This window comes from Oryzias melastigma, linkage group LG11 (assembly GCF_002922805.2).
Source record: "Oryzias melastigma strain HK-1 linkage group LG11, ASM292280v2, whole genome shotgun sequence".
Taxonomy (NCBI): Eukaryota; Metazoa; Chordata; class Actinopteri; order Beloniformes; family Adrianichthyidae; genus Oryzias; species Oryzias melastigma.
The window spans coordinates 13,906,248-13,923,198 of NC_050522.1; the positions used below are offsets into that span (position 1 = coordinate 13,906,248).

The 16,951-nt window shown below is 39.1% G+C and overlaps 6 protein-coding genes across 6 annotated transcripts in view; 1 reads left to right on the plus strand and 5 right to left on the minus strand.

Moving 5' to 3' along the window:
* The window catches only part of si:ch1073-513e17.1 (sialin), a gene marked incomplete in the record, with an annotated part of 8,996 nt that extends 6,178 nt beyond the window's left edge, over window positions 1-2,818 (minus strand). Inside the window, 2 exon segments of the mRNA XM_024297450.2 lie at window positions 551-694; window positions 2,605-2,818. Coding sequence (XP_024153218.1) covers window positions 551-635 — 85 coding nt within the window.
* Window positions 2,819-3,057: 239 nt separating this feature from the next.
* On the plus strand, window positions 3,058-4,394 carry LOC112161928 (c-Myc-binding protein). The gene is made up of 5 exons (XM_024297487.2): window positions 3,058-3,236; window positions 3,453-3,525; window positions 3,606-3,654; window positions 4,090-4,219; window positions 4,299-4,394. Exons 1-5 carry the CDS (start codon window positions 3,222-3,224, stop codon window positions 4,341-4,343), a joined length of 312 nt encoding a protein of 103 aa, XP_024153255.1. The 5' UTR covers window positions 3,058-3,221; the 3' UTR covers window positions 4,344-4,394.
* A 211-nt stretch (window positions 4,395-4,605) lies between these two features.
* LOC112161897 (gap junction alpha-9 protein-like) lies at window positions 4,606-6,461 on the minus strand. Its single transcript, XM_024297438.2, has one exon. The coding sequence runs from the start codon at window positions 6,459-6,461 to the stop codon at window positions 4,953-4,955; it is 1,509 nt and encodes a 502-aa protein (XP_024153206.1). The 3' UTR covers window positions 4,606-4,952.
* A 2,649-nt stretch (window positions 6,462-9,110) lies between these two features.
* LOC112161917 (serine/arginine-rich splicing factor 10) lies at window positions 9,111-13,456 on the minus strand. Its single transcript, XM_024297461.2, has 6 exons — window positions 13,299-13,456; window positions 11,621-11,725; window positions 10,702-10,805; window positions 10,352-10,550; window positions 10,211-10,264; window positions 9,111-10,079 (listed from the first exon to the last, which is right to left on the minus strand). The coding sequence occupies exons 1-6, from the start codon at window positions 13,361-13,363 to the stop codon at window positions 9,857-9,859; spliced, it is 750 nt and encodes a 249-aa protein (XP_024153229.1). The 5' UTR covers window positions 13,364-13,456; the 3' UTR covers window positions 9,111-9,856.
* A 194-nt stretch (window positions 13,457-13,650) lies between these two features.
* On the minus strand, window positions 13,651-14,414 carry LOC112161922 (fatty acid-binding protein, liver). Its single transcript, XM_036214351.1, has 4 exons — window positions 14,348-14,414; window positions 14,152-14,261; window positions 13,797-13,886; window positions 13,651-13,701 (listed from the first exon to the last, which is right to left on the minus strand). Exons 1-4 carry the CDS (start codon window positions 14,412-14,414, stop codon window positions 13,651-13,653), a joined length of 318 nt encoding a protein of 105 aa, XP_036070244.1.
* A 245-nt stretch (window positions 14,415-14,659) lies between these two features.
* The window catches only part of LOC112137653 (Na(+)/H(+) exchanger beta), a 15,813-nt gene continuing 13,521 nt past the window's right edge, over window positions 14,660-16,951 (minus strand). The window contains exon 12 of the mRNA XM_024260077.2: window positions 14,660-16,019. Within this exon, the coding sequence (XP_024115845.1) occupies window positions 15,775-16,019 (245 nt within the window). The 3' untranslated portion in view covers window positions 14,660-15,774. The remainder of the gene's footprint in view (window positions 16,020-16,951) is intronic.

Consider the following 16,951-nt stretch of genomic DNA (forward strand, 5'->3'; position numbering starts at 1 on the left):
TGATAACATTTGTTTCATAACATACAGTAATCCTGAACATTAAGCTCAGCTGTCTCACATCTGAAGGATATTTTATTTAATTTTTACTCATAATTTGCTAGATCTTGTGTTCAGTTTCAGACGTGTTTGACGCCAGTGAATCCTCTGAATTAAAACACATTTTTCAAACCATAAAGCATCAACAAAATGCACCTTTAGGTCTAAGTTTTGGTTCTGTTAAGTTGTGTTTCATCACGTACAAATGTAAAAACAGCTGACGTTAGTTCCTCATTTCAAATGATCAAAAATGAACTCATAGCAGTAAAACAGGATTCACTTCAGCTGTAAAAATGACTCAAAGGTTTTTTACGATAGAACTCAATCAGTAAATCAGCTTTGATGTAACGTAATTGTTCCTTTAACTTTAAAATAAAGCTTAATTTTGACCTGTAGCTTCCTTATGGTCATTAGGCTCATTAAAGTCCAATAAATCAGGCAATCTTCAACTTTTGTGGTTATTTTCATGATATTGATGTCAGAAATAATGTAAGAAAGTAGAAAGCAAACTTACCGGGGTCATTCTTGATGAGGGGTTCCTCGTCCTCGCTGTTATCAGAAGGCGGCGAGTTGATGGAGTAGCCATTTGGCAGCGACATGGCAGTGGAGAGGATTCAGACAGTGAAGGGATGTCACCAAACCATGGCGCTCAAAAGCTCTGCGAAAATGAGAATCATAAACACAGATATTTAAATACAGAAGAGACTGATTGTATAATACGTCTGATAAATATGCCCTGATACTTCCTCATATTTTTACCATTTGAACACTCAAAAGTCACGGATGCTCCGATTTGCTCCAGCATGAAAACAATAACCAGAAAAGTCCAATATATATATATAGATCATGTGACCATAAGAAAAGCTTACACTGTTGGTTTTGGCATGAACTTTGTATTTGAACTACATTTTATTACATCATACGTGAATTTGAATTTAAAAAAAAAACAACTTCTCTCTTCTTTACTGGAGTTTTTCCTCTTTTCATAAAGACAAAAAGGAAACTTTTGATTTTATGCGTCCATATGTGAAATTTCACTCAGATTCATGCTTCAATGTGGTTTATGCAAGAATCTAACGTTTCTACTTTAAACAAATGGAGTTTTATGTCCATATTGGGTGTTTACGCTATTCATTTTATGCCATTTATCAGAAGATTTAATTCAGAGGAACACCAATGCTTCAGTGCGACGATAAGCTGCTTTTTTAGAGGAAATTATGACACCATTGGAGAAGTTAGAGGTGAGTAATGGTGTAAAAGTTGTTCCTTAAAAGTTTCTATCAGGTAAAGTCCCTTCCTTTGATTTAACAACCTCATCACAACCTGAAATGAGTCTGCCCTGTCTGCAGAAATGATTTTTGTTGAGGCAGCACAGTCTAGCTACAGACCCAAAAGTCCTTCTGAAGGCAGCAGAAATGACAAAGAACTGATCAAGGTAGCCACCATTGGTTCAAGTGGAAAAGCATTAGATGTTTTTAACAAAATTCCATCCAGAATCAGCTTTTTCTTCTAAACTATTAGCAGAACTGTTGTCCTTGCACACATTAGTGCTCAAAGTTGCTATATCTTCAATTACTTGATGAATCAACAGATTACATCTTTGCATGCAACCCTCACACACGTGGACTTATTTCCTCTTTTTTTTTTTAAGTTCCATATTAGTTAGAAATATTTGTGTGATACACATGATAGAAATACATTGTGAATATAAGTCTCATGCTCTAAAGCACATGTGAATCTTTATCATGGAGTTACTTCTGACCTTTCAACTCATCACGAGCACCAAAACACCTCGGGCAGCACCTCTGATTCGCACCGTGCATCCTTATTTTTTGCTACATTTGGGGTTTTAAATGGATTATTGGATGTTTGACATCTTGATAGTGCCATTTAAAGACACATAATCACGCAGGTGTGTTTGCTTTTAGTTTTAATCAATCACTATAGGACAAAACAAGACAATCTGCATCTTCTGCAGGATTTTTGCAGGTCTGGGCAAGTGTGAGGATGATATGACGTTCTGAAAACTCATGTCAACAGTAATCATTATGATATAGACCTGCCATTTCCTGCCTATTGATTGTGGATTAGCTCTAAATTAATTACAGCTTTACAAAATAAACACATTTATTAAGATTAAAATATGGGTTCAAATGAATTAAAAATAAAATATAATAATGTAAAAATAACTTTTCTGTCGACCAGAAAAGTGGGGTGACTTTTTTTAATCAATTTGTAAACTACAGAAAGATTTTAAAAAGTAAGTTAATTAACATTGAATACTTTAGAAATGTTTTTTTCTTTAACTTCTCATTTTTTTCATTAAAATATGTGATTTGTTGCATAACCATAATTTAAAAATGTTCTAAATATTTACACAAGAGCTGTAGAAATTTTTAAACAAGGAAGCTATAATTAGTAGCAATGAAATACAAGAAGTAAAAGCCCGCAGTTGTCCTAAAAGCCGAAGTTTGTGCAATTTGGTTATGAGTAAAGCTACGTGGAGCTAAAATAAAAACCCCGGCTGTTTAACAGTGTGTAATAAACCATAGATTAAATCATACTTACCTTCGGAAAGCTTTTAAAGACGAATCTTAATGCTGTTTTCGGTAAGTCAAGGCGCATTCACCTTCTGCCAGTGTAACAAAAACAACCTGAGCCGCTTCTGGTTTTAACTCAGCCACAAGAAAGAAGTCATATGACCGGCATGAGTGACTTCGATTTACTAAACAGCTGGAATAACCAACGCCATTGTGGAGAATCGAGTAAGTGCTGTTACGATGGTTTACAAATCTATTCAGGACAATGGTGACGAAGCTTTGGGCTCCTCCCACTTTTGTGTTGCCAGATTGGACTTGGTAATAATTTAAAAAAGGAAAATATTTTTGTGCGAATAAAATAAAGCACGATGATGGTCAACGGTGAAAAAACTTTGGGTTTGTTTATTTTTACAAATATAATATTATGTATAAATATATATCTTAAAAACTATTAATATTATACTAGGAGTTCATGTTTCTTTTTTTGGTTCATTTCCGCATTTTTTCTGTCGTTATGGTAACAGAGCACCTGTTTGTAAGTGTAAGCTGACAAAGCATTTGCTAAAACTTTGTTATCCTAAGGGGACCTTGCTAACAAGGGCCCGTATTTTAGCCTGCCTTTATTCATAAAGGTATCATCATATCATGGCAAGCTACAGGGTGAGTTTTATTGTATAGACCTTTGTTTTGTGTTTTTATCGCGCTAACATTTGTTTCATTTTAAGCTCATAGCCCATGCTAGCTAGCTAGCTTCGTGTGCTATGGTCTGCTATAGTTTCCTGCTGTGAACACACCATTGCATTCAGTGTTTTTTAATGTTTTAATATATTTTGGGGCTTTGTTGGTGTGTAAAATGTATGTTATCTCTTGTTTTAGGCATCGGAATCCAAACGGGAGCAGTTTCGAAGATATCTTGAGAAATCAGGAGTGCTGGACACCCTGACGAGCAGTAAGTAAGCGGCATGTTTTTACCATTCTTGGTGTGACATTATTGCATCCTGGCCGTTTCATCTTTGTCTTGTTTTGCAGTTTTAGTGGCTCTTTATGAAGAACCCGAGAAGCCCAACAACGCTCTGGAGTATCCTCCTCAAGCAGTTGGTGTACACAGTTCGCTCTAAAGCTCACTGACTGTCCAATCTTTTTTTTAGTTGGGTTCTGGGAAATAATACATATTGTTGCATATATGTTCATGTAAAATATATAATCATCTATTAAATTAGGGTCTGATCTTAATGAGAATTAAAGATTCAATTATTAGTCTTATCGGCTTGAAATGTAGTTTAATAGATTACAAAAGTGTTGATTTCATTCAATTGACAGCTTTTGTTGTTTGCAGTTATATTCAAATTATGATTTTAATGTGGTAACCAAATGAAAACTGATAAAATCTCAAAACCTGATATGCATTACAGTGTGCAAATTCAGCTGTAATATTACTGGTGTATTTCACTGTGAAAGTTGAGCGCAGGTCCAGACCTTCGATCCACCTTTAGACCCTTAACCAGCATCACAGCTTCATCAAGCTTCAGCTCGGGGCGGCTGGTCCGGAGCCAGCAGACGCTGAGGCCCTGCGGCTGGAGCTTGCCGATCTCCAGCAGAAGTGCAACCTGCTCATGAAGGAAAACGAAGAGCTACGGAACAAGGTGAGGCATCTCTATCTCATGCTCAGACTGTGTAAGAGGTTCTTACTCATGACCTTTGACCCCTGCTTTCATTTCTCAGCTGATGCAGCAAGAGACGTCACCTGGTGAAGGAGAGGGAGAGTAGCACCACCTTTTGCTTTTTTGGGGTGAAAAAAATAAATCTTCCAACACTGGCCTTTTTTTGTAAAAAATGTAAATGTTTATTATATAATAATGGATGCAAAGTGAAGGCAGAATTACTGTCATTTTTGTTGTTTAACAAGCAAATTTGCTCCTTAATAAATTTCTTTTTCCAGCATCTCTGGATGGTTTGAATTGTTTACGGATAAAACACAAATTTGATGACGTTCAAAACACATTTGAAACCTTTTAAAGGACATATTTCAACCACATGACTCGATATCTAGTTGAATTTTTGATATAAACATAAAACTTCAGAAAAGAGATGAAGTGTTCCATTTGTTTGCATGTTTGGATGGTGTTGGGTTTCTTCAGATGGGAAATGTTTCTGTTTACAAGCCTAAAAGATCAAGTGAGTTTTCTAATTCTCTCCACTGGTTAGGAAGGCGTGAAATTCCCAGAGTCCGAACAAAACTGAGCCCTTCTGGTCCCTCGAAACGGCAGGAAAAAGGTCGTCTGTGGGGTTTAAAGGATAATCTCTACAGCAATATGTGGCAAAGGCTTCTTCGTGCTGTTGATGTCTTTAAAGATGAACCTCAGTCTTCTGCAGCCATCATATCTGTAAGTCAGTGGGGGCTCGTCTGCTGCTGCCACTGCTCGCCGCAGACACTCGGCGGTTTGGGGAGGAGGTGGTGGGGCTGTTGCTCTCTCGGCTGTGTCGGGACACGGAGCTCAGCTCCCCCGTGGAGTCTGGGCTCTGGGGCCGGCTTGGCCTCTTGCCGTCTGATCTGGAGACCACCCTGGAGCGGGGGCCGCTGCAGCTGCTGCGCAGCTTCATGCTGCTGTTTCCCTGGTAGGAGTCTCCGCTGTCCGAGCAGTTCCCCTCCACGACCGTGGAGCAGTTCCACGGCGGACTGACCCTCCTGGACTTCCTCACTATGCCCGACAGGGCGGGGCAGGAGGAGGTGTCCACCGCTGGCAGGGTTGGGTACTCTGAGCTCCCACACTCCATGTCGTGGTGGTGGGGGGAACTGGCCTCCTCCGCCTCGCCCTGCTTGTCTGCAGGAGGGGAGCGGGTCTCACTGCTGGTGTTGTTGGAGTTGCTGTTCTGCTCCATGGGACTCAGCGCTCCCTCCTTGACATCCTTGTGGCAGTCCGGCTTTCCACCAGGGTCCCCCTGTATGGGGACAAAGGCAGAAGAGGCACTGAGGATGGGGTAGTTGGGTCCATTGCCCTGCTTCTCCAGCAGTAGAGTGTATCCACTGGGTGCTGTGGGGATGGTGGTCTTCCGACCCACTGAAGTCCCAACGCAAACCTGATGTACAACCGAGTTTTTCTTGGACTTGCTCACGTAATAATCATCCAGGTCGTCCTTCAGGTGGGGGTAGTAGTTCAGGATGCCCTTTTTGATCCTCTTGAAGGCCAGGTGCATGATCTCCAGCAGGCTTAGGAACAGGGAGATGCAGGCAATGGCTTGCATGAACATCATGAAGACTGTTTTCTCCGTGGGCCTGGAGACGAAGCAGTCCACCACATTTGGGCAAGGCTCCCGTTCGCACTTGTACAGAGTGCTGAGGCGGTGTCCGTACAGGACGTACTGACCCGTCATGAAGCTGACCTCCACCACCGAGCGGGTCACGATGTGAGCCACGTAGGTGCAGAGCAGGGAGCCCCTCAGAGGAGCTTTGTTGAGCTTACCCTGCTCCAGCTGCTTCATCTCCTTCTCAATTCTCCTCTTCACCTCCACCAGCTCTGCGTCCACGGCCTCCAGCTCCCGCCGGAGGGCCACTTTCTTACAGTGACGCTCTTTCTCCAGGGCACGCAGCTGGTATATGGCGTGACCCATGTAGACCAGGGAGGGGGAGGACACAAAAATCACCTGAAGAACCCAGTAGCGGATGAGGGAGATAGGGAAGGCCTGGTCGTAGCAGACGTTGCGGCAGCCGGGCTGCTCAGTGTTGCAGATGAAGTCTGACTGCTCGTCGTTCCACACATCCTCCGCCGCCACGCCCAGCACCAGCATCCGGAATATAAACAGGATGGTGAGCCAGATCTTGCCTACCATGGTGGAGTGGATATGCACCTCCTCCAAGATCCCACCAAGGAAGTTCCAGTCTCCCATTGTTCTACAGAAGCAGGGCTGAAACCAACACAAAGACAGGATTCCTCACCGACTGTTTAGGTGACATTAACTCCAACAAGCGGTTAGGGCAGGGGTGGGCAAACTTTTGAACTCTTGGGCCAAAAAAGGGTTCTTAAATTTGACAGAAGGGACAGACCAGGATCAAATCCATAGCATGTTTTAGTAATTCAGCGTCTTAGGAGAAAGAATTAACATGGAGTGTGAATAAATACATGCTTTAATTTTGATTTAAAATAAATGTATATATTTTAAAAGAGAACATTTTGGAGTTTTTATTTTGACACTGTGGGTTTTATTCTTTTTTTAAAGCTAAATACACAGATGGGTTCATATCCTTTAGGAAAAAAATGCAAACTTAAGAGAAATACTGCGTTCATGTGGCGTTGGAATGACCGGAAAAATGACTTGGGGAATTAAATGTGAACGTCAGAAAAACAAAAAAACTTTCAGCAACACATTGAATGCAGAGTAACTTTCAGCACCTAGACAAAAGTAATTTTTTTGTTGTGCACCATCTATGGCATATTGTCAAAATTAAGGCCAGATCATTTTATATTATTGTTATTAATGGCCCGATGTTATCTTGCGCTTATTTCTAACAAAATGTATTTTACAGAGTAAATTTTGAAATGTATTAAGGCTTAAGTTAATTTATTCTGGAATAATATTCCTGCCTGTTTATATTCACAGTATTTTTTAAATGTTATGTTTTTAAAGTTTTAAAAATTTAGTTCTACTCTGTTCAATAAATGTTTTTCCTGTTCGGCCTGTAACCTAAGGTGTATTTTGGATTTTGGCCCCCTGTGGGATTGAGTTTGACACCCCTGATCTATGGGTTGACACTTAAAAATAAAACATTAAAATGTGTTATTAATACAATTTATTTCAGTTTGGTGGGCCAGATTAATTAGTTTGACGGGCCTGTAGGTTACCTCACCCCTATGTTAGTGTCCCAAAACGAGCATTTAAAGCACCAACCTTAAGGTTTTATGTGGATGTGGCACATTTTTATTTATAGAAAAACTATTGAAGCAAATTAGGAATTCCAAAAATTGCAATTTTGACCATCAACAAATAAACAATACCAGAAATGTGCCCTACATTTTTATTAAAAGTTCTAAAATAATCAGATTTAAGCATCTAAAAGGCATTCATGTGTTTGTTGCCCTCAAAAACCACTTGAATCCAGGAATAAATATGCAATGATTATTTTGCCAGAAAAAAATGCTTTATTACAGTCTAAATTTGAAACAAGGAATTTTTTAAACTGAAATTTAAACTGCAGATGTATTTATATAATCAATCTGACCTGAAAAAGTATTGGTCAAAGCTGCTCAATACTTTCTAATTTAAATACTACTTTTAAATATTACATCATAAATATTCAGACTACTATAAATAAGTTTTATGTATAAAAGTGAGGAGGCCATGCTGACTTCATGAAGGCACAGTTGCTTCTTCAGTTCCAAATAATACCACCAAGCACAAACTTTAATCTGATTACTTAGATAAAAATACTTCTTGCTATCTTTTAAGGGCTTCTAGTTGAATTCCTGTTGTGCTGAATTTAAATCTCGGGGAGCTCAAACCACCTCAGAGATTTCAGTTTTCTGAGTGGAAATGAATAAAAAAGTAGAAATCTCACCTTTTATCTAAGATATGAAACCAAACAACAATGGCATCTTCTCTCTCCTCTGATCCTCATGAAGGTTTCAGCCGCACTGTTGGTTCAAAACCCGACATAAACAAATGATCCCAGCTGGCTCTGGTTGCTCTCGACTTATTGGCAGTGAAACACCAGAACGATCGATGGAGCGGCCGCGCTCTGCTGCCATTTACCTCGCAGCACTGTGGATGGACCCTTCCAACCAGTCATTAGAGGTGAAATGTGCAGCAGTCCGCTCGGTTTGATGCTTCTTTTACGCAGTTGAACCCAAAAGACCCCAAACTTGTTGGCGCAGGATGAACTGTGGATGAACTGGGTTGACTTGTGAGAGAATTTGATGACCTCAGATTGGAAGCAGTCATCTTACAAACCAATTCTACTTTTAAGCTGCAGATATTAAACTGAAATCGGGGGAAATATGTGGCAGAAATTTCATCCTCTAATGGTAAAAACTACAAGTTATCATCTTCAAATTTAATCTTATTTTACTTCAATGTTACGGTAATGCCTGAAATTCAATATTTGGTTAAATTAACCCCGTCTGAACTCCAAATACGGTCAAATAGCTCTATAAGAGCCGTGAACCAGATCCAGGAATCAACTGAACCAGGAAGCAGACTCCCATTTTCTTTTCCGTGTTGCTTTTGTAAGCACTCCAGTGACTGATCTAATTACAGCCAGCGTTCTGAACTTCCAGGCCGCTCTTCTGGTGCATCTTTCCAATACACCGATCAATGGGACACGTCCGATTTCACACATGGCCGCCTCTTTTCTGCGATTTTAATTTCAGTTGTTCCTCCCGGCTGCAGTTCCATTAACAGGAAATCAATGGTGCGACTGGACTGACTGCACTCCTGTTTCCATCCAGACGCAGAGCGTTGATCCACCTCCGCTCCCAAAACAAGCCCCCGAAGAAGAGATTCTTTGATCGGCCCAAAAAAAAAAATTGAAGCCACACCTACTTTTTGTTATGGAACCATACTAGTTTATTACTCAAAAAATAACAGCTCGTTTTCTACCAAAGTTTGAGATTTACGAGGATAAAACATGCAATTACAGGGGGAAAAAAACATCAGCACTTAAGTAAACTTGAGAAATTTTTGCTTATCCTCTTAGAACAAACATTTGCGACTAAAATGCAAGAAAAAAAAAGTTAGAAAAGACCTCTCAGAGAAAACACCACAAAAAAAATGAACAAAAACACAGTTCTGACGATTTCTTAACACTTGAAGGTTGCAGCATCCTGTTAGCATTTTAGCTTCTGATCTCATTTAACAACTAATCAGCCCACAGTAACTTTTATGTCTCTTTTTGTTCGAAGACTTGAGATCAAATCATTACAACTCTGAAAGGAAATTAGAGTATATTAAAGGTCTGTTATGTGTGCGATTAATAGATGTGCTGGAGATATTTTTCCTAAAATACTGAATGCGCTTTTTAATTTTGGAAATAAAAAGGGGTTGAAAACAGGAGTTACTGTAGATAAAAAAGGACTCTTGGCATGACACCAAAGAACACAGAAACCAGGATTTCCTATCATAAAAAAAAACAAAAAAAAAAAACAAGAGATAGTGCTGATTGGAAAACGGAGCTGCGAGAACAAGCAGTTGACAGAGGTCATATTCTTGTGAACAAATATCTTCACTCGATAAAGACCTGCTCAGATCCATCTGACAGGCAGGAACCAGGGAAGAGAAGAGGATCTGTGTTAGCGCCCTCCAGTTTTGCGGCCAGCCCAGGATCTGGAGCGGGAACGCGAGCGCGATCTCGACATGGACCGAGACCGGGAGTGGGAGGGGGTCTGCACGCGTCTCACTTCTTCCTCGATGTAATGGGAGGCGGACGCTTGATTGATGTTTTCATGGGGAGATGCAGATCCTTGGTGTGATCTAGACCTCTCTCTGGACTCTCTCCGAGGTTTGTGCTTGTATCTGAACACAAACCAGAAGTTTTGGGTCGTTATTATAATGAAGCACCATTTATTGTGGTGAAAGTTCATAATTCTTCACCTGCAAATACAATTTAAAGTTTGATGGAACTCTGTCAGAGTGAGGTAGGTTACCTGTCTTCCTCACGACTCCTGCTTCTTCCTCTTGGATACATTCGTCCACGAGTCCTTAAGTAACAAACCAAAATTATTTTCTTTCTGCTTCAATGGCAACTCAGATGGGGTGGAAATAAATCCATCAAGAGGAAAACTCACTCCTTAGGAGACTCCGATCGTCTGCGCCTGCGATCATAAGATGGGCTGCGGGACCGGTATCGCTCATAGCGCTCGTACCGCTCATATCTGTCGTAGCTGCGGCTGCGTGATCGCCTGCGTCGGCTATCTCGGTCGTAGTCGTCATACCGAGACGATCGGCCCGGGGAACGCCTCTCCTTCGATTTCATCTGATTGGGCGCTGCAAGAAAACAAAACCAAAGCTTTAAATATTAAGGCACACTGATAAATACATATTAAACTTAAAAAAAAAAAAAGTCCTAGATCAAAGCATTTTAAGACTTATTCAAACATCTGATGGAACATAATAAATAAATTCAGGATTCACTTACTCTTTCGGTCACCCTGGGCAAACTGGATCTCAATCTGCCGGCCACAAACCCACTTTCTGTCCAAGCTGTGAAGAGCATCTTCTGCATCTCGCACATCCTCAAACATGCTGATCAGTTAAGGGTTTTGTATATTCTTTTTTTGTCTTCGTTTATTCACATAAATTCAAAATCTCCTTGAAAGTAAACACCCATTTAAACTTTAACTAAAAAAACATAGCAGCAAAGTGAGGAAAAACAGCACATGACACTTAAACACGCTCAGTGCATTTTTGTAGAGATAAAAGATGAAGCATCCATGTCCATGGCAACAGGACAATGACAAAAAACAAACATTAGTATTTGATTAAATTGCTTTGACCAGAATTAAATGACGTCACACGTAAAGCTGATTTTTGGGGACTTTCTTCAAATTTGTAGATTTGTCTTGGGAGGATACAAAATAATTCAGACATGTTACCTTTGCCCATGCTTGACTCTGAACTTCATCTTGATCTTTACACTCTTTAATCGACTCCCAGAGAGACTTGGGTTTGCTGCTTGCTTTTCCTCTTAAACCTCTTTTCTTTTCCCCATTTCTTTGCCGCCATTTCCAAGCTTTGTCTTGGTTCCCTTTTCCTCTTGGCGCTTTACTTTCTCTTTTCAACCTTTTCCCTCCCTCTGTTCCTGCAGGTCTGTGTCACTTGTCTTTACAGCTACTCTACATGGGTCTTTGTAACTCTTTGTGGCTGGTTCCACAACTGGATGCTTTTACATTTTCTGAAGCAATAACAGAAAAATTTGTGTTAGATATTCAATTGAAATAAAATAAAAATAAAAAAAAATCAAGACATACGTCAGAAAAGTGCATCTTATCTGCTGACATGTGACAACAGTGAGTGTTAGAAGGAGCACACAAAGTCCAAACTTTGGGAAAGGATATTGAATGTATGCAAATCCTCTTGGTTGGCGTGTATAGAAGTCAAGTGGGATGTAGACATCTACTATCGGCCCATAGCGGCCAAACTCACGCCGTAAATCCTCAGGCCTGAACATCGTAAATACAAGTGTAACTCAACTGACCATCACTGGCAACTCTGCCTATATAGCATCTACAACAAAGAACTGCAGCCCAGTGGGCTAAAGGGACAGTTCAACCCCAAAACACTGTGTCCGGTGTGTTCAATCTGTTTTTCACCACAAAGAAGTTCTCTGAACTTGCCATGTGGTCCTGAAACAAACTTCTGCAATTTTAACCACCATCTTTCGTGCTAAAATGTTGTTTTTTTTTAAATAAAGACAAATATGTTGCTGCAAAATTTGATCAACCAAAACAAACCTCAACTTAAAAGATGGTAACGATCGAATCAAACTTTATTTATATAGCACTTCTCATATAGAATAACACCAAGTGCTTTACATGTAAATAAAACAATCTGAAAAACAAACAATAAAAAATGTAAGATACAATGAAATTTACACATTTCTTGACTAATATTTGATGTCTATAAGTCTTAATGGATATAGCACAGTGTGAAGATTTGGATTTAATGTTTTAGTATACGTAAAATACAGAACTACAGAGATGCTAAAAACTTAAAGGATAAAAATAAGGAAAAGAAAATACTTAAATAGCTCAGTAACAATCATTTTAAAGAACCCATACCTTCTTGCTAGCTTGTTTGGGTCAACTGTCCCTTTAAAAAATACATTAGTATTTAATTTACCCAATAAGTAGTAATACCCGAGATTACAGGTAGAACAATAAATAAAAGGGAAAGTTTAAACATGCAACCAAACCAATTATTATATATTTGATAAAGAGAAAACAAGCTTTTGCTTTATCAAAAAGCTTTTCTCCACCAATCCGCAACCTGAAATAGGAATATATAATTTTACATTTATTTTTTTTCTTTAGAATAGTGATGCATAAATGAATAAATTAACTACTAAGTTGTTTAACACTAAAAATGTGGCTCGATGCACACATTAAAAATGTTTTTTTTTAAAGTAAAATACTTTGATTATGCTTAAGCTTTTAAAATATGCGATTAAATCATAGTCTACAGCTTTACAAATATCAACTACCTTTAAAAAAATACAGCTACAAATACATGCCAACATTTGAACTGATAACAAAAAATAAATGGAAACTTTACAGAAAATATTTATACGCAACTTATTCACAAATCGCACTTTAAGCAAAACTACGTATTAATGCTTACTTATCTTTATTAAAAGGAAACCATGTTATTCTCCAAGCTATTTTCAGTTTTATTTAGTTAGAAAGTTCAATTGTCTTAAACAAATCCGGGACTCACAAACGTCTATGTTCAACGTAGTAAATGTCTGCTTAAGCAAATATACGTGAAAACTTGAACATAAATAAAGTTCATTGATTAAATAATCAAATACATCAAACAACTGAACACAAACATCGACTATTCCTATATAGTAGCGCTTGCTAGCTTTTTTCATTGACGCGGGGCTCGAAATTAGCAGTCGTTTCCACGCGGCCTACAGCCGCGAGGCCGCCGCTAACTGCTAAGCTAACTCGGCCTGCTGACGTTTTAACAAAACCGGACCGGACGGGAAGCCCGCCAGACCCGCGCAGAACTCACCTGGACTCATCGGAGATGTTCCGGACAAACAAAGACGTATTTGGAGGCCTCATGTATCTGGCCATACAGCGACACACTCGACAGAAGAAAACGGTTTCGACACGAAGCCTGCTCAAGGAGTAAAACGACGACGCGCATGCGCACTTCGAAGGCGCCTCTTGATCTTTTCTTCACATGGAGCTCCATGGCGCCTCCAAGCGGCTATTGTATTTTTCAGCAACGAACAAAGAAATACACATTTGAGCATTTGTAATCTTTATTTCACATTAATTTATCAGTAATTACAATTTTTCTTACTCAGTTTTACATGAGTTTAGCATAAATGATTTAGTTGAGATCTTCCAGAGACACATTAGGCCCGTTTGCTTTTGCTGATGAATGTTACAGAACCAGAAGTGATGGTCTGAAAATCCAAAAGGATATCAAATAACTTTTTATTATAAAACAAACACACAAAATAATAAGTATGGTTAATATTCAAGACTGTTGCTTGCTCACCTCTGTCATTTCATCCCCCTGGATCTCTCGAACGGCAGTGAACTTGTCAGCATCACAGATCAGCTTCCCGTTTTCCTCCCTGACGATGCACTAACCAACAATAAAAACACAACACAAGCACCTTCTAAACATCAGTTAAAATTCCTAAACTAAATTTATAGCATCACCAAAGTATCTTTTCTCCACTGATCATTCCATTCATTTGTGCAAACAAAAAAAATAATCAACAGTTTTGATTCCACCCATAGCAAAGCAAAATTGAAGATGAGATCTCGTTTCTGTCTCGTTTACGTCTCCCCTTCCTGCCATCCACAGAGGGGATTTCAGTCTCCTGTCCAAGGGTGAATGAGTGTACTCTAGTAAACATTGGAGTCTTGATGGTGTAGACGAAATCTTTCCCATTTTGCTCTATCACTACCACAGGTTTGACGTCCTTTCGCATTTTCACAATCATCTCAGGTGCTCCTTGAGTGTATATTTAAACACAGCTGCTTACAAACACAAAAGCTTACAAACACACAAGAAAAATCACATGAAAATGTCTTTCTCACCTATGACTTTGAGAAACTCTTCCAGATTCTCCTCAGAATAAACTTTCCAAGTTCCACTAAAGTCCATGTTGCTGGCTGCGCTTTGAGCTCACAATCACATTAAACACAAACTGGTTGATAAGCTGGGGACTTCAAACTCCCAGTTATTTGTTAGGTTTCCTCTGAGACTTCTGCTTTCCATTGGACCTTCCTGAGAGGAAGCAGTTAAGCAAAACCACACAACATTAAAATGAAAAAAATCTGGGAGAAATAAAGGAGAATTTTAAAGTGTAAAATTATTCTTAAAAAACAAAAAACAGATCCACCCTCCAACACGGTTCACAATAAACTTTTATTTCAGATTTCCCACATTTGACATTTACAATAAGTTCTGCTTTAAAAGGTACAAAAGTGTAACATAATGCAAAAACCTTTAAGGCAAACGTGCAGGCAGCAAAAGCTCAGAGCATGGAGGTACAGATATGATCCAGACCCTTCAATTTCTTTTGATAAAAGTCCAAGAAAGAATGCTGTTTTGTTCAAACATGCAGAAATATAATATATAATGCTTGCATCATACCTCAAAAACACTTCATAAAGCAATCACATTTAGTGTGCTTGAAAAGCCATGCAGGAGTCCCTGAGAAAACACTGATGGAGCTGCAGACTGCTGAGATAAACAATGCTACTCTGGTTCAGACTTTGGTTGGTTTTATAGTGCAGTTTAATACTTGAAAGCACATTTAATATTCTTATAGCACAAGTTTGTTTTCCTGACACTTTAATCCTTCACTGGAATGTAAAATAATGTGTTGGCGTATCATATTGCAAGGCCCTCAGCTGATATTTACGAAAAAAAATTCCCTAATAGAAGCATTCTAGAGTCCTCTAGCCGCCACTGAGGAAATGTTTAAATGATACTTTGAGCACAATTTTATTATTTTGCATCTTTTGAAAGAGAAACAACAGTGAAAAGCAGCTTCATGCTTTCTGAATAGACTGACCTTACAGTGGCGCGGTAGAAGTAGGATTTAAAATGGCAGTATTTATCTCTTGGACAACGTAGACCCTTACATAAACAGAATAGATATATTTTTAAAAAATGAGGGTACAAATCCAATATGTTCTGAAATGCTCCTCAATATTTGCAAATCTGATGCATCATGAAGCATCCTTATCTGTGCGCTGAAAGGAAGTAAACCATCAGTCGGCTGATTCTTCAAGCTGGTCAAAATATGTGCTTTTCTTTCTGTACATGATAAGAGGTTGACTCACTTCAGCTTGCAAAACCAAACCTGAAAAGTTCATGGTTTTTCAGTCATGTCGTTACATGGTACAAATGATCAGAAAGCTATAAAGTAAAAAAAAAAAACTTGCATAATTTCTTGAAAATAACAAAAACTATCAAGCATGTTTGTATCAAGAAGTCCTGCTAAAGTGCTTCATCGTCAGCCTTCACCTTCCTCCTCCTCTTTTGGACCAGGGTCACTGAAGCATCTCGACAGTTTCTGCTGCTCCTCCTGGTTGTCTGGCGCTCTGGCGCCCTGCTCAGCATCGCCTCGTTTTTTCATCCGGCTGCTCTGACCGGGTCTCTGAGACGACTCGCTCAGCAGGCTGACACTGTCGGGCGAAGTCTCCGGGGCGGCTCCGTCTCTTGGACTCTCGCTTTCGTCATACGTGTAAACTTTGTGTTCTGAGGATTGCAAAGATAACAAAACAGCAGCTCAGCTTCCAATGGAAGAATAAACTGCAAATAATGTTGAAATATTGTCAGTGATGAAACTCCACCTTCGTGGTCTGACTACGCTGCTGCAATGATTCTAGTCACTTGTCCCACCAAATGCACTTGTATGCCAATAATAAGTTTGTTTTTAATTCAGTGGATGAATCAGAGGACACCCAGAAAAACGTTTTCACAAAACACTCAAAAAATGCTTCTGATGGAACCTGAACTGGAAGGTCAAAGGGTCAAAGGCTTAGTTAGGGCCTCAGCTTTTACAATGCTACAGAGTTTGGGTCTCCTTGTGCCGGTCCACAGCCCAGAAACAATACCCGGTTAGGTCAGGAAGGGCATACGGCCGAAAACTCCTGACCGGATGTGCTGAAAGGTCAACAACATTGTTTGGGCTTCAGAACTTTAACCATACCAACATTTATTCTGAAAGCGCCCCGTGCTGGATCTTTCTTAATTTTAGGCAGTGCATGCAACCAGTGAATATTAAAAATAAAATAATTATAATAAAAGGCACAAAATCAGCATCTTCATATTGTAATTAAGTTTGAATCAAGAATTACAATTTTTAATGAAATTAAGCAACAAATACAACTTTATTTGTTGAGAACTTTTCAATTTTTTTTGCTTCACAAAAAAACAAAAAGTAAAAAAAATAATATAAAACACTTAATGCCAATTTACTTAAATTTTCTGTCTCTTCAAATGGAAGTTTAAAAAAAAATTTTTTTTTAGAGTTAAACGATGGATCTAAGTAAAACCTTTCACTTAAAAAGTCTCTTTCAATCTTACTCTGAATACTTTCTCTCATGTAAAGACATCAAAGCTACTTAATATTTTTAATGTTTGTTTAAAGTCCTGCAGAAACCCAGGTAAAGATTATGTATGATCTG

What these genes read in the sequence shown, in the direction of transcription:
- LOC112161928 (XM_024297487.2), top strand. An exon ending in GCTGGACACCCTGACGAGCA is followed by an intron (nt 3,526 to 3,605) that starts GTAAGTAAGCGG and finishes CTTGTTTTGCAG; the next exon opens with TTTTAGTGGCTCTTTATGAA. An exon ending in ACGAAGAGCTACGGAACAAG is followed by an intron (nt 4,220 to 4,298) that starts GTGAGGCATCTC and finishes TTCATTTCTCAG; the next exon opens with CTGATGCAGCAAGAGACGTC.
- LOC112161897 (XM_024297438.2), bottom strand. Translation starts at nt 6,461, where the DNA reads ATGGGAGACTGGAACTTCCTTGGTGGGATCTTGGAGGAGGTGCATATC.
- LOC112161917 (XM_024297461.2), bottom strand. Translation starts at nt 13,363, where the DNA reads ATGGCCAGATACATGAGGCCTCCAAATACGTCTTTGTTTGTCCGGAAC. An exon ending in AGAGGATTTGCATACATTCA is followed by an intron (nt 10,806 to 11,620) that starts ATATCCTTTCCC and finishes ACTGATCAGCAT; the next exon opens with GTTTGAGGATGTGCGAGATG. An exon ending in TGCCCAGGGTGACCGAAAGA is followed by an intron (nt 10,551 to 10,701) that starts GTAAGTGAATCC and finishes GTTTTCTTGCAG; the next exon opens with CGCCCAATCAGATGAAATCG.
- LOC112161922 (XM_036214351.1), bottom strand. Translation starts at nt 14,414, where the DNA reads ATGGACTTTAGTGGAACTTGGAAAGTTTATTCTGAGGAGAATCTGGAA. An exon ending in AGAGTTTCTCAAAGTCATAG is followed by an intron (nt 14,262 to 14,347) that starts GTGAGAAAGACA and finishes TATACACTCAAG; the next exon opens with GAGCACCTGAGATGATTGTG. An exon ending in AGGGGGATGAAATGACAGAG is followed by an intron (nt 13,702 to 13,796) that starts GTGAGCAAGCAA and finishes TTGGATTTTCAG; the next exon opens with ACCATCACTTCTGGTTCTGT.